This window comes from Dipodomys spectabilis, unplaced genomic scaffold (genome assembly GCF_019054845.1).
Source record: "Dipodomys spectabilis isolate Male_0828 unplaced genomic scaffold, ASM1905484v1 ptg000019l, whole genome shotgun sequence".
Classification (NCBI taxonomy): domain Eukaryota; kingdom Metazoa; phylum Chordata; class Mammalia; order Rodentia; family Heteromyidae; genus Dipodomys; species Dipodomys spectabilis.
Genome location: NW_024870696.1, coordinates 11,351,390 through 11,365,451, shown reverse-complemented (window position 1 = coordinate 11,365,451; position 14,062 = coordinate 11,351,390). Strand labels below are relative to the sequence as shown.

General features: G+C 40.2%; 1 protein-coding gene and 1 pseudogene across 1 annotated transcript; both read right to left on the bottom strand.

Annotated features, from left to right (window-relative positions):
* Positions 1–8,676: 8,676 nt before the first annotated feature.
* On the bottom strand, positions 8,677–10,568 carry LOC122103946 (annotated as a pseudogene).
* Positions 10,569–12,796: 2,228 nt separating this feature from the next.
* Positions 12,797–13,753, bottom strand: LOC122103972 (olfactory receptor 2B11-like). Its single transcript, XM_042674656.1, has one exon. The coding sequence runs from the start codon at positions 13,751–13,753 to the stop codon at positions 12,797–12,799; it is 957 nt and encodes a 318-aa protein (XP_042530590.1).
* Positions 13,754–14,062: the final 309 nt, after the last annotated feature.

The following is a 14,062-nucleotide window of genomic DNA, read 5'->3' as shown; positions in this document are numbered from 1 at the left end:
TCCCTCCCCCCCCCCCCCAAATTATACCAACATCAAATACAGTGAAGGCAGGGGTTATACCGTTGACACCCTCTCTTCTCACAGGCCTCTAAAATTACCTTCTACTGGCATTAAATACATAATTTGATTCAGGCTTTGCTCGAAATACAGATCTATATTTAAAAATAAAAGCCTTTGGGGGAGTGTGGATTTTTTTTTAATATAGAATATGGTTTTATACAGATCCATGTGGAAGTAAAAGTATGCGTTTTGTATTTCCTTGCAGAATCTTGATGTTCTCTGAAGCTCAGGATCAATCACATAGAGGCCTCAGCTCGGAAGCATTCTCTTACCAGCTAGATCCCCGTGGTAACGGAGGGAAGTTTCTTCACAAAGATCTCTCAGTGATTCCTGCCGAGGGATAGATCTTCTGCTCAGAAGCTCCAGATGCATCAGCCACTTTTTACTTTGACTGTTTATGGTATACTATGTTCTCCTCAAGGCCCTAAGAGTGTGCAACCTCCTCTCCTTCCAGACTGGTAACACTTACATTCTTTACCACCACTGCCCTGGTAACCCAGTCCTTCTCATATTCTTTCAGTAAGAACGGTCATGCCCACTAAGGATGGGAAGATCATGTGTTGGTGGAACTACTGTAGTACCCAACCATATTGTGCATTTTTTAGTGCCTAGAGATGATTCTGAAAAGCATATTGCAAATAAATGTAAGCAAAAATCAAGACTCTCTTTTGGTTTCAGGATTACTGAATAGAGGTATTTTTTCATTCTCTTTAGACAGTCACTGCTATATTAATTAGCTCAGGCAGCAATATGGAATTATTAAAGTGGATTAAAGGACAGAAAGTTACCTGTTCACAGTTCTGTGGCAGGAACTTCCAGGTACTGATTGGAATGATTTAAGTTGTTTCTCTGGCTTGCTGGTGTCACCAAGTTGTGTCTTACTTTGGTCTTTCCTCAGTGTTGGATGGACAGAGAGCATGCTATTCTGAGACCCTCCCTCCTCTAATATGACACCCCACCCATGGCAGCTCTATTAACCCCAATACTTTCTCCAGTCACATTGGGTATTAGGGCTTCACCACATTGATAAGGACTGAGGAAACAATACCATCCATTATAACTGGAGTCCTTGTATGTGCTGAGATATGGGCAAGTTCTGGGGAAACAAACATTAATAAGATGGGACTCTTCCTCAAATAACTCAGTCACTATAACACTCCTTTGTTAGAACTCTAGAGCACGTTCATTGTGCACCAATGGAAGAATATTTGTTATGAGGAGTGTAAAGTTTATGTACTTTAGGCAATTTGCTTAAGGATGAAGAGTATCAAGAACTTTGGATAAAGTTTTCAAGCACTCTTTGTATGTGTATTATTTGTTTCAAATGACTCCACCAACATTGGAACAGATAACAAAACAAATTTGCATTGTACACCTCTCCATGAACATATTATCTAGCTAGAAAAAGTTCTTTTTGGTTAGTTTTCTTGTAGTATTGAGGATCAAACTTAGAGCCTTGTATATGCTAGATAAGCATTCTCCCAATGATCTACATCCCCAACTGAACTGTCTGGCTAAAAAAGAGAAGATCTACATATGAAATATTTTGAGAACACGGCAAGGCAGTATGTTCCATAAAAGCTGACTTGTAACTGTGTTGTATTTTGTTTGGTAAGTGCTTCTTTACCCATTATCTTGATCCTCACAGTAGAGCTGATGTTATTACTGTTGTTATTTTTATCATGAACTTATCCTCATGGAGGGATTTTAACACTGAGTGGCTGAGTGATGGTTCTGTGGTAGGAAGTGAGGAGGTGGGTAGTGAAGATTAGAGCCACATTTCCTGACCCCTTGCTCATTGTGCTTTTCTTTTCTTTCTTTCTTTCTTTTTTTTTTTTGCCAGTCATAGGGCTTGAACTCTGGGCTCGCACGCTGTCCTTGCGTTCTTTAGCTCAAGGCAAGTGCTCAACCGCTTGTGCCACAGCACCACTTCTGGTTTTCTAGTGGTTTATTGGAGATAAGAGTCTCACGGACTTTCCTGCCCAGGCTGGCTTTGAACCCTGATCCTCAGATCTCAGCCTCCTGAGTAGCTAGGATTACAGGCGTGAGCCACCGGTGCCTGGCTTCATTGTGCTTTTCACAGCACCATGTTTCCTCTTTTTTTGTGTTGTATAGAGGCATATATTAATGGGTGTAAAAGTATTTTAAAAGTTGGAAGGAAAATTAGTCTTGAGGCAGGAAATGTTCGTCGTGGGGCTTGAATCTGGGTCTGAGCACTGTCCCTCAGCTCTTCAGCTGAAGGCTACCATGCTACCTCTTGAGCCACAGCACCACTTCTGGTTTTTCTGGTAGTTTATTGGAGATAAGAGTTTCATGGCTTTTCCTGCCCTGGCTGGCTTTGAACCATGATCCTCAGATCTCAGCTTCCTGAGTAGCTAGGATTACAGGTGTGAGCCACCAGCACCCGGTTTAATATTTTATTTTATTTGAAAGGTGATACACAGGGGTTACAATTATATAAGTAAGGTAATGAGTATATTTCTTGTTGAACAGTATCTCCCCCGCCCTGTTTCCTCCCACTTTCCCTCTCCCTGATTTTCCTCCCCCCAAATTGTACATTTAATCTCTAACATAGTGTCTTGTGAGTATCACTGTTGCATTGGTTCATCCTTAGTCCTTTGTTGCACCAATTTGTAATTCCCCTTCCCTTCCCCAAATCAGATAAACTGCATACAAGACACAGGGTACCGGAATAAAAACAGTGACAATGGGGGATAAACCAAAGGGAAAAAATGAAAGACAGAAGAAATAACTTCACACAGTACATTAAAAAAACTCTTTGTTTTCATATCTTGGAGTTCATTTCAATTAGCATCATTTTATATGGTTATATGTTCATAACTGTTGAGCTACTGTGAATCTCTACTAGGACTATCCTAGGCATATACTAATTATTACAAATTAGGGAAACCATGGAGCCTATTTTTCGGGGTTATGGCTTACTTCACCTAATATGATTTTTTCCCAAGTCATTCCATTTCCTTACTAATGGGGAAAAGTCATTCTTTCTGATGGAAGCATAAAATTCCATGGTGTATAAATACCACATTTTCTTTTCTTTTTAATTTTCAATTGTTATTTTTTTTAATTGTGAGAATACCATACAGAGGAGTTACAATTACATGGGCAAGATAATGAGTAAATTTCTTTTTTTTTTTTGTGAACATACTGTGCAGAGGGGTTACAATTACATGGGCAAGATAATGAGTACATTTCTTATCAAGCATTGCAGCCTCCTCCACCACATTTTCTTTATTCATTCATCTACTGAGGGGCATCTGAGTTGTTCTATATCCTAGCTATGGTAAATAATGCTTCAGTGAACATGGTTGTGCTGGTAGCTTTAATGTGGCCTTGTTTGTGACCATTTGGTAACTGCCCAAGAATGGAATTGCTGGGTCATAGGGGATCTCTATGTGTAGTCTTTTGAGGAATATCCATACTATTTCCAGAGTGTTAGAACCAGTTTACTTTCCCACTAACAGTGTTGTGGCATTCCTGACAAGGGCCTTCTTTTTTTTTCTTTCTCTCTCTCTTTTTTTTTATTGTGAGAATATCGTACAGAGGAGTTACAATTACATGGGCAAGATAACGAGTACATTTCTTATCAAGCATTGTTGCCTCCTCTTTGTTTCCCCTTCCCATCCCTTCCCATACTCCCTCCTTCCCCTACCCGGTCCTCCCTCCACCCCCCACCAAAGTTGTAAAGTTCGTTTTTCGACATAAGGACTAGTACATCTCATTGTTGTAATGGGTCCACCTGTATCCCTAGTTAAATGATTTGTTTTTTCCCACCCCCTCCACAAATTATACCAACATAAAATACAGTAAAAGCATGGGTTGTACCGTGGGGGGAGGGACATACAAAGCAACAAAGAAATCATCTTGTATTAGAGACAATTGCATGAAAGGAAAAAAAACCCCTAACATTTGAATACTTATCTTGGGGTTCATTCCCCTAACATCAACTTATCTGACCTTTTCTGCTTGACTCAGACATATACTAGTTATTGTAAATAAGGGAAATCATGGGACCTATGTTTCTTTGGGCCTGGCTTACTTCACTTAATATAATTTTTTCCAAGTCTTTCCATTTCCTAACAAATGGGGCAATGTTTCTGATGGCGGCATAGAATTCCATTGTGAATATATACCACATTTTCTTTTTTTTTTTTTAAATTTTATTTTATTTTATTTGAGAACATACTGTACAGAGGGGTTACAATTACATGGGCAGAATAATGCGTACATTTCTTACCAAGCATTGCAGCCTCCTCCTTTGTTTACCCTTCACCTCCCTTCCTAGCCTCCCCCCTCCCCCCCACCCAATCATACCCCCCTTCCCCCCCACACCGACATTGTAAAGCTGGTTTTGACATGACATTTTGTACTTCTCATTGTTGCAACAGGTCCACCTGAATCCTTAAACGACTTGTTTGTCCCCATCTCCTCCACCTGTTATACTGACATCAAATATAGTGAAAGCAGGAGTTGCACTGTGGGGGAGGGACATACAAAGCAACAAAGAAATAATCTTATAAATGCGTTAGAAACACATGCATGAAAGAAACAAAAACATTAAAATACACATTTAAGGGTTCGTTTTCCTAACATCACATTATCTGACCTTTTCCGCTTGACTCATACCTATACTAGATATTGCAAATAAGGGAAACCATGGGACCTATGTTTCTTTGGGCCTGGCTTACTTCACTTAATATAATTTTTTCCAAGCCTTTCCATTTCCTAACAAATGGGGAAATGTCATTCTTTCTGATGGAGGCATAGAATTCCATTGTGTATATATACCACATTTTCTTGATCCATTCATCTACTGAGGGGCATCTGGGTTGGTTCCATATCTTAGCTATGGTAAATAATGCTGCAATAAACATAGTCATGCTGGTAGCTTTAGTGTGGTCTTTTTTGTAAACATTAGGGTAAATGCCCAAAAGTGGGATTGCTGGGTCATAGGGGAGTTCTATGTGAAGTCTTTTGAGGAACCTCCATACTGCTTTCCAAAGTGGTTGAACAAGTTTACATTCCCACCAACAATGAAGTAAGGTTCCTTTCTGTTCACATCCCCTCCAGCATCTGTTGTTGTTAGAGTTCTTGATTTTTGCTGTTCTAACTGGAGTGAGGTGATATCTCAATGTTGTTTTGATTTGCATTTCTTTTATGGCTAGGGATGTTGAACATTTCTTCATGTGTCTATTGGCCATCCTTCTTTCTTCTTCAGAGAAGCTTCTCTTTAAGTCTTTCGCCCATTTATTTATTGGGCAGTTGTTTCTTTGAGGATTTGTTGTTGGGTGGTTTAATTTTTTGAGTTCCAAGTATATTTTAGATATGAGACCCTTGTCCGTTGTATGGCTAGTAAAGATCCTCTCCCAATCCGTGGGCTTTCAACTCCAAATGGATCAAAGACCTCGGAGTCAAAGCAGACACTGTGAAAACATTACAGGATGGAATAGGAGAAACTGTAGGTCTCTTTGGCACAGGATGAAATTTTCTTAATAGAGACCCAGAAACACAACAAATCAAAGAAAGGTTGGCTAAATGGGATTGCATGAAATTGCAGAGCTTCTGCAGGGCAAATGACATAGCTAGCAAGATCAATAGAAAGCCCACGGATTGGGAGAAGATCTTCACTAGCCATACCACGGACAAGGGTCTCATATCTAAAATATACCTGGAACTTAAAAAAAATCCTACCTATTATTCTTGTTACATTAGTAATTAAATTTCAACTTTAGTTGAGTGCCAGTGGCTCATACCTATAATCCTAGCTGCTCAGGAGACTGAGACCTGGAGGCCTGAAGTTCAAAGCCACCCTCAACAAAAAAATCCACAAGAGGGCTGGGAAGATGGCTCAGTGGTAGAGTGCTTGCCTTGCATGCCTGAGGCCCTGGGTTTGATTTCTTAGCACCACATAGTAAAAAGAAAAAAAGCCAGAGGTGGCACTGTGGCTCAAGTGGTAGAGTGCTAGCCTTGAGCTGAAGAGTTGAGGGACAGCGCCCAGGCCCAGAGTTCAGGCCCCACTACCGGACCCAAAAAAAAAAAATCCACAAGACTCTATTGCCAATTAGCCAGCAAAAAGCCAGGTTGGAGACTGGCTTAAGTGATACAGCACCATCCCCGAGGAAACTGAGAAAGCAAATACCTAAACCATAATAAAGATGCAGGAAGAAGTATGGGGACATAGCTTTTCCCCTTGAAGATTTTCTGAGGCTTGGTCGTGTTGCTGATGCTAACACATTTTTTGGTTCCACACTAAGGAATGTTTAAACTCAGACAATTTGCACACAGGCAAGACAACCACCAGCTATGTGATTGGAGACTGACATCAAGGAAGGGACATTTCTACTGCAGGAAAACTGTCCTTGTGCATTTCACCGAGATTAACGACAACCAAGCACAACGTGCTCAGCACAGCACAAAAGCACATTGGAAACTTGTCTCTCAAAAAGAAGGTTCAAGTCCTGGTACCTGCAATGGGATTAGGCTTCTTCTTGGAGACATAAATAAACCAAAAGAGATGAAATATTACCCAGAGAGTCGGGTGGCATAAGAAGTTTATTTTCTTCTCCTCTGTGTTCTCAGGAGTTTAGAACAGCATCTGGCATAGTGTGAATTTCCCATAAATATTTCTGGGAAGAACTTTTTAGATGAATGCATACAAATGAATGCTATGGGATTATAAATGCTATGCTGTAGGGAGAAAAGGGGAAAGAGCATCAGGAGTGAAATAGCTTTCCTCCCAGGTGACAGAGAGTGGAATGTAGAAGGAAAATGAGTTGTTCAGGTAACTGCAGGACTAGCCTTGAAGACAAAAGAGAATGGGGAGTGCAAATGTCCTGTGGTGACAGAATCATGGGATCTGCATTTCTAGCAAGTTCTCAGATGATGCCTGTAGAGCAGGTCCATGGAGCATGCTTTGAGTCACAAGCATTGACTGGGGAGTCTGGAACCAAATCAGAAAATATTGAAGAGCTGAGGGGTGAGGTCATTTGCATGGGCAAAATAATTTTCTCTCAAAAAATGTCTAAAAGAGGAAACATTAAATTATCAGTGCTTTAGTCAAGCTATATTTTAGGTGACAATAATTCTTTTTGATTGTTCCATGTGCATTCACTACGTTTATATTTAGAAGTATTTTTTGAAAAAAAGTGTGTCAGTGTGGACTGTGCTTGCCAGTGGACAGGTCACTGCTCACTAAGAAATAAATAAAAGCTTGTTTTCAAATTGAAAAACTTTAGAGAGGAATCAGGATAGGAGCATAGAGTACTTGAGAGACGAAACTCACAGTGATCAAAGGATTTTTTCATCCTTTAAAGTCAGTCTGGAGAATTTATCCCTGCTCAGCTGGACTATGATGGCTAATAAATAGCTACCGTTTTGTGTGTGCTGGTTCTGGGGCTTCAACACAGGGCCTTGCATTCTGGCTTATCCTTTGCACTCAAGTTTGACACCAGCACTTGAACTACAGCTCTACAACTGACATTTGGTGATTCATTGAAGATAAGAGCCAGCCCAGACTGGCTGAGAATGTAGATACATGGAACTCTCATACTGTGGGTAGAGCCGGTCAGATCTGGTTGAGTCAGCTAGAGTAGCAGTTGAAGCACACTTCCTTCTCATAGAGAGGTGACCCACAGGCACGTCTGCCTAGCTTGCCAGCCATGAGCTGTCCACACTCCCTACATGCCCCCGGGGGACCAATCAGTGCCTGTCACCAAGCAGTGCCCTTCACACGTGCCTTACATCAACACCCCGCTAAGTAATTGGCTGGGAAGGACTCAGGATGTTGGGAAAGCTGGGGCTGTAAAATCCCCTCCTTGTGCAAGAATAAATGAGTCCTGCTTAAGCCTGTTCTCCCAACAAGTGTTCCTTGTGCGCGTCGTTCACGCTTACCTCCTGCCGGAGATCTAGCCCTACATCATATAACATTGGTGAGAATGTAGGTAGCAAGCACCATGAAAAGCAGCATATGGAGGGTTCTTAAACAACTGAAAACAGAAGTATTTTGTGATTCCACTATATCATTCTTGGCATGTATATGAAAGGAAGGTAAATCAATACACAAGAGAAACATCTACCTATTCATAATTTTTTGCTTTGGTTTTTCATTTTATTAGTTTTCAAATAGCTATACAACACAAAAATAGCGAGAGAGTGATAAACACAAAATTTATCATGATAATTACATTTCAGGAGAGAAGAAAAATTATAAAATATGATTTGATAATTACTAAAGAAGATATATATACATATAAATACATGCATATAGTACTTTGTACAACACACATATTCATATTTATTGCAGTTCTGTTCAGAATGGCCAAGTAGAGGAATAAGCTAATAAACCCAACAACTGATGAATGGATAAAGAGAATATTATATATATATATATATATATATATATATATATATATATCATGCAATATTACTGAACCATAAGAAAAGTGAAATTGTGCCATTGTCAGGTTATTAGATGGATTTGGAAATCATGTTGGGAAAGATAAATCAAGATAAAAAGGAAAATATGGCACAATTTTTTTCTCATTTACAGGATCTAGTCTTAAAGGCTTAAAGATACACATATACATATACAAACTCTCAAAGAATCAATAGCCAATTAACAAATCTGGCTTTGAAATACTTCCTCCTTCCCTGGAGTTGTAGGATCCTCTTCCTTGCTGCCTTCATGTCCTTGTTTCTCAGGGTGAAGATGAGTGGATTGAGTAGTGGAGTGATGATACAATAGAAGAAATACAGGAACTAGGCTCGAGTGCTGCTGGCGGTAGGCTGGAAGTACATGTAGATGGCTGGCTCAAAGTACATGGTGACAACCACTAAGTGGGAACTGCAGGTGCTGAGTGCCTTGTGCTTTTCTTCAGCTGTTGATAACTTTAGCACTAGCAATGAGCGTATAGGAGATGAGCACCAGAGGGGAGACATCAGTGCAAAAGGGATGGCACCCAGAGTCAAGGAGAGGTGGTTAGCCATAGTGTCTTCACCAGCCAGGTGTATTAGAGCAGGCACCTCACAGAAGTGGTCCAGGGTGTGATGACTACAGTGGGGAAGCTGGAGGGTGAGTGTGGATTATGGCAGGGAATTGGCCAGGACAGAACCAGGATACAGCTACCAGCCACACACATGCCCAGGAATGCATGATGAGACTGTATCTGAGAGGATGGCAGATTGCCACACAGCCACCAAAGGCCATTACTGCTAACAGGACACATTCAGTACCACCTGTCCAATGGAAGTGGTAGGCTTGTGTGACGCATCCCCAGGAGGAAACTGTCTTCTCTGGGACCCAGAGGTTGGCCAGAAGCTGATGACCATAGAGCAGGTGATACAGAGGTCCAGTAGCAAGAATTTGTCCAGGAAGAAGTACATGGATGTCTGGAGTCTGGACTCCATCATGATCAGAAGGATGGTGGTGCTCTTGCCAATGAGGGTGAGAATATGGGAGACCAGGACCACCGCAATGATGGGGATCTGCAGCCATGAATACTCTGAGAAGCCCAACAGGACAAATGTGTTGGGGAGACTCAGATTTTCTCTTTCTTTGGCCTTCTGCTTTACACATATACAAATATATGTGCCTATATACATATATGTATATGTACACATATGTATATCACAATGTACAATATATAATATACATACAAATGATGTATGTATATTAATATGCATATATATACCATACATTTACATATATTACTAAAGAAAGAGATAAAGCTTGAGGATAGAGTTTTTCTATTTCCATAACTCTAGGACAATGTCCATAAGCCTCCCACTCTATTCATAGAATGATTCCTCTAATAGAATTTTTAAATACTGGGTTATTCTCTGTCATACTACCCTATACTCTGCTTTGAAGGAGGAATAAAGTTAAGTGTTAGAATATGCTAAACATAATCAAATAACTCATAGTCAACTCAAATAATAATTTTAAAATGATATTCCCCTTGTTCACTCTTTCTTCTATGTTCTTACTATCTTTAAAATCCCCGCCCCCCCCCCCACACCATTTTTATATTCCAGTCCAAACTGGAAGATAAAACTAAACTGCCCTCATGTCACATAAAGAGATCATGCTGTCTTTTTCTCTAGCACATCTTCCAGGAAAATTATCAAAGGAATTCCTACCCAGTGTGTTTTTTTTTCTCAGTCCAGTTGGATTTAGGATGTAGGAGGTGCAAATAGCAGATTTTACTTTGGGAATGTTCAAGTAGCTACATAATTATTCAGATTTCTTTCTTGAAGGAGGACATCAAATGAATCTTAACTTAGAGCCTTGCAAATTCCACTCAGTTATTGTAATGATAAAATATACAGTACCTGCAATTAAGCATAGCATATATATGTGTAGTATATTTAAGTGTACAAATTAATGATATTAAGTATATCTGTATTGTTCTCCATCACTACCATTCAAGTCTAGAATCTGTTCATCTCTCAGTCTAAGTAGTGCTAGTAAACAATACCTCCCCATTCATCTGTTCCTCCCTAGCCCTAGATGCTGTCACCCATCATTACACCTGATTTCAACTAGTCTCTACACTTCAGAGAAATAGAATCACACAATATTTGTTATTTTTTTCTATTGGCTTCTTACATTTAAATAATATCCAGATTCACCTATGTTGTGGCATTTATCAGGATGCTCAACTTTCACAAAGACTGAGTAATATTGGATTATATATGCATATTACAGCCTGTTATATAGTTACAATCCCATATTTTATTTATTTATTTATTTATTTAGCTAGTCCTGGAGCTTGAACCTTGGGTCTGAGTGCTGTCCCTCAGCTTTTGTGCTTAAGGCTAATGCTCTGCCACTTGAGCCACAGCACCATTTCTGGGTTTGGAGTTAAGAGTTTCACAAACTTCCCTACATAGGCTGGCTTCTAACCCCATTCCTCAGGTCTCAGCTTCCTGAGTAGCTAGGATTATTGGTGCCTATCCACTTCTATATTTTTTATTGTAAATATTCTACTATAAACTTTGGTATTAAAATAACTGCTTGAACTTCTGCCTTCAATTCCTTTTGTCTTTTGTCAGTTGTGGGGGGCTTGAATTTAGGGGTGTGGGAGCTGTCCCTGAGATTTTCACCCTAGGCTAGTGCTCTACCACTTTGAGCCACAGCACCACTTCTGGTTTTCTGGAGGTTAATTGGAGCTAAGAATCTCATGATTTTCCTGCATGGGCTGGATTTGAACCATGATCCTCAGATCTCAGCCTCCTGAATAGTTAGGGTTACAGACTTGAGCTACCAGTGCCCAGATCCAGTTATTTTCAGGGCACACACAGAACTAGAATATCTGTCTCTTTATCTATCTGTCTGTCTGGTCATCTGCCTTTATCTATTTATATCTAACATCATTCACAGAACTGTATGGGATCCCATTCCTCTCTTAAGTACATTTTCCCACATTTGTGCCAACACTTTTCCCCCCCAATCTTTTGTTTGGTTTTCTTGGTGTAATTTTCATGCGATTGGTGTAGGTTTCCTTGATTATCTTCTCTGTTTATAGGTTGAGTTTCTTGGATGCTTCTTTTATTGTACTTCATTAGCTCAGAAAATTTTGTGCCATTATTTCCTTTAGTTTTCTCTCCTCCCCCAGTATTCCTGCATTGCTATGGTGCTCTGGTTGATGGCATCTTACAGGTCATTAGAACTGATTACTTTTCTGAAATACTTTTCTGTTCTTCAACTTTATGATGTTTATTGGTTCATGTTTATTTACTGATTGTTTCTACTGTTTGCTGAAATGTGCCTTTGAAATCTGCAGTGTTTCTTACTATTTCAGTTATTGTCCTTTTATTTATACAATTTTCATTTGTTTTTATGTTTTGTTTCTTTACTTATATTTAGAATTTGCTCATGTATAAGTTTCCCCTTACCCACAGTTTTCTTTTTCACAATTTCTTTTCTCTACTGTCTACGACAGTTTAGATACAATACATAAAATATTCTACAAATATGCAATTCATACATTTTAAATAACTTATGATGGCATGCTATTACGGTTGTATTTAAAAAATATTGGTGGCTGTTGCTATTTCCTTACTGTATCTAATTTCTATGTTGAATTCTGAAATAGGTAGATTTGTATAGAGGAAAACATAGATAGATAAATTTACACTAAATATTTGCCAGTCAATGTAAAGAAAAGCTTCTATAGGAGGAAACTTGAATTACAGGAGGAAAAAAGTCATTTCTGATCACAAAAGAGGAAAAGAATTCATTTATTTTTTATAATGTCTTGATAATATCATACTAAACTCAGGGAGAGTTTAAATCTATGGAGAAAATGTGTAAGACTGTCTTTCAGTTTCATGTTACACAAATGTAGGGATAATTGAAAAGGAAGAAAGCAGCTTAAAAAGAGACAAATTGAGGGTGGTAAAAGAAAAAGGAAAAAGAAAAAAAAGAAGAGCCAGAAAATTAGAAATGAAATAATTCAATAAACAGAATTACTTAAATCTATAAAAACACATGGCCTATTAGAATTACATGTTCAGAATCAGCTTAGCTTGCAAATCTCAAGCATTATGATCATGTGAGGGGCCAGATGTTTGGGATAGAGGATTTTTGAGGTTCTCAAATCTCTCAGAATACTTTCTGCTTAGCTACTAATTCTGGAAATGTAAGATGCTCTGAGCAAATAATACATTTGCCCAATGTTCTTGAATAGATGGCGAGCGCCACATCTTCAGATCTTCACGATCTGCACAGCCTCCTGATCCTTACAAGGAGTCTTCTGAGAGCTCCCTTCACATCCTTATTCCTCAGCGTATAGATGAAGGGATTCAGGGTGGGGGTGACTATGGAATAGAAGAGAGAGATAAACTTGCCCTGCTCCTGGGAGTGTCTGGAGGGGGGCTGCACGTACATGTAGATGGCAGGTAGGTAGAAGAGAGAGACCACCACCAGGTGGGAAGAACAAGTCCCAAAGGCCTTGTGCCTTCCCTTGGAGGACTGGATCCTGAGCACAGCTCGGGCAATGAAGCCATAGGAGAGAAGGATGAGAGCTAGGGGGACAAGCACAAAGAAGGCCACCACCACCGCTAATGTTGTATCATTCACGGTCGTGTCAGCACAGGACAATTTGATCATGGCTGGCACCTCACAAAAGAAGTTGTTTAGCACCTGCCGCCCACAGAAAGGCAATTGTACAGTCAGAACCACTTGCACGAGAGAGTTGCCAAAGCCACTGAGCCAGGCCACAGCCACCAGCTGCTGGCAGAGAGAGCGGTGCATGATCAGGGCATACCGGAGGGGCTCGCAGATGGCCACGTAGCGATCCAGGGCCATGATGGCCAAGATAATGCATTCAGTGCCTCCCAACCAGTGGAAAATTGCATATTGCACTGTGCAGCCTCCATAGCTGATGGTCTTCTTGGAGCTGCCAATGTTGAACAGTATTTGGGGGACCGTGGTTGTGGTATAGCAGAGATCCAGGAAGGACAGGTGGCTGAGGAAGATGTACATAGGGCTCTGGAGTTGGGGATCCAGGCGGGACACCAGGATGATGGAAATGTTTCCCAACATTGCCAGCACATAGGAGACCAGGAGGACCACAAAGAGAGGGAGCTCAAGCCATGGTCGGTCAGAAATACCCACAAGGATGAAATCTGTCAGGGAATTCCCCAAGGAGCTCTGGTTGTCATTTCTCATGCTGAGGCATCTTCTGGTAGCTGTTAAGAGGTTCAAATAAATAACTTCTGAGCTAAATAGTGAAATCGTTTTCAGATGCCAGTGTCTTCTCTTTCTTGGTAACAGTCCTGTCTTACCATTCTTACCTCTGTGGAGACACTGGGATGTGGAGAAGTCAGAAGCAAAGTCAGAACAGCAGCATACAATTCATAGTTTCTCCTTTCTCTTTGTGATCTTAACTAAACCGTGTAGTCTCTCAAAACTTCACTTTCTGTATCTGTTAAAATGAGGAAAACAAAACTTGTTTCAATGTCTGAATCCTGAGAATGG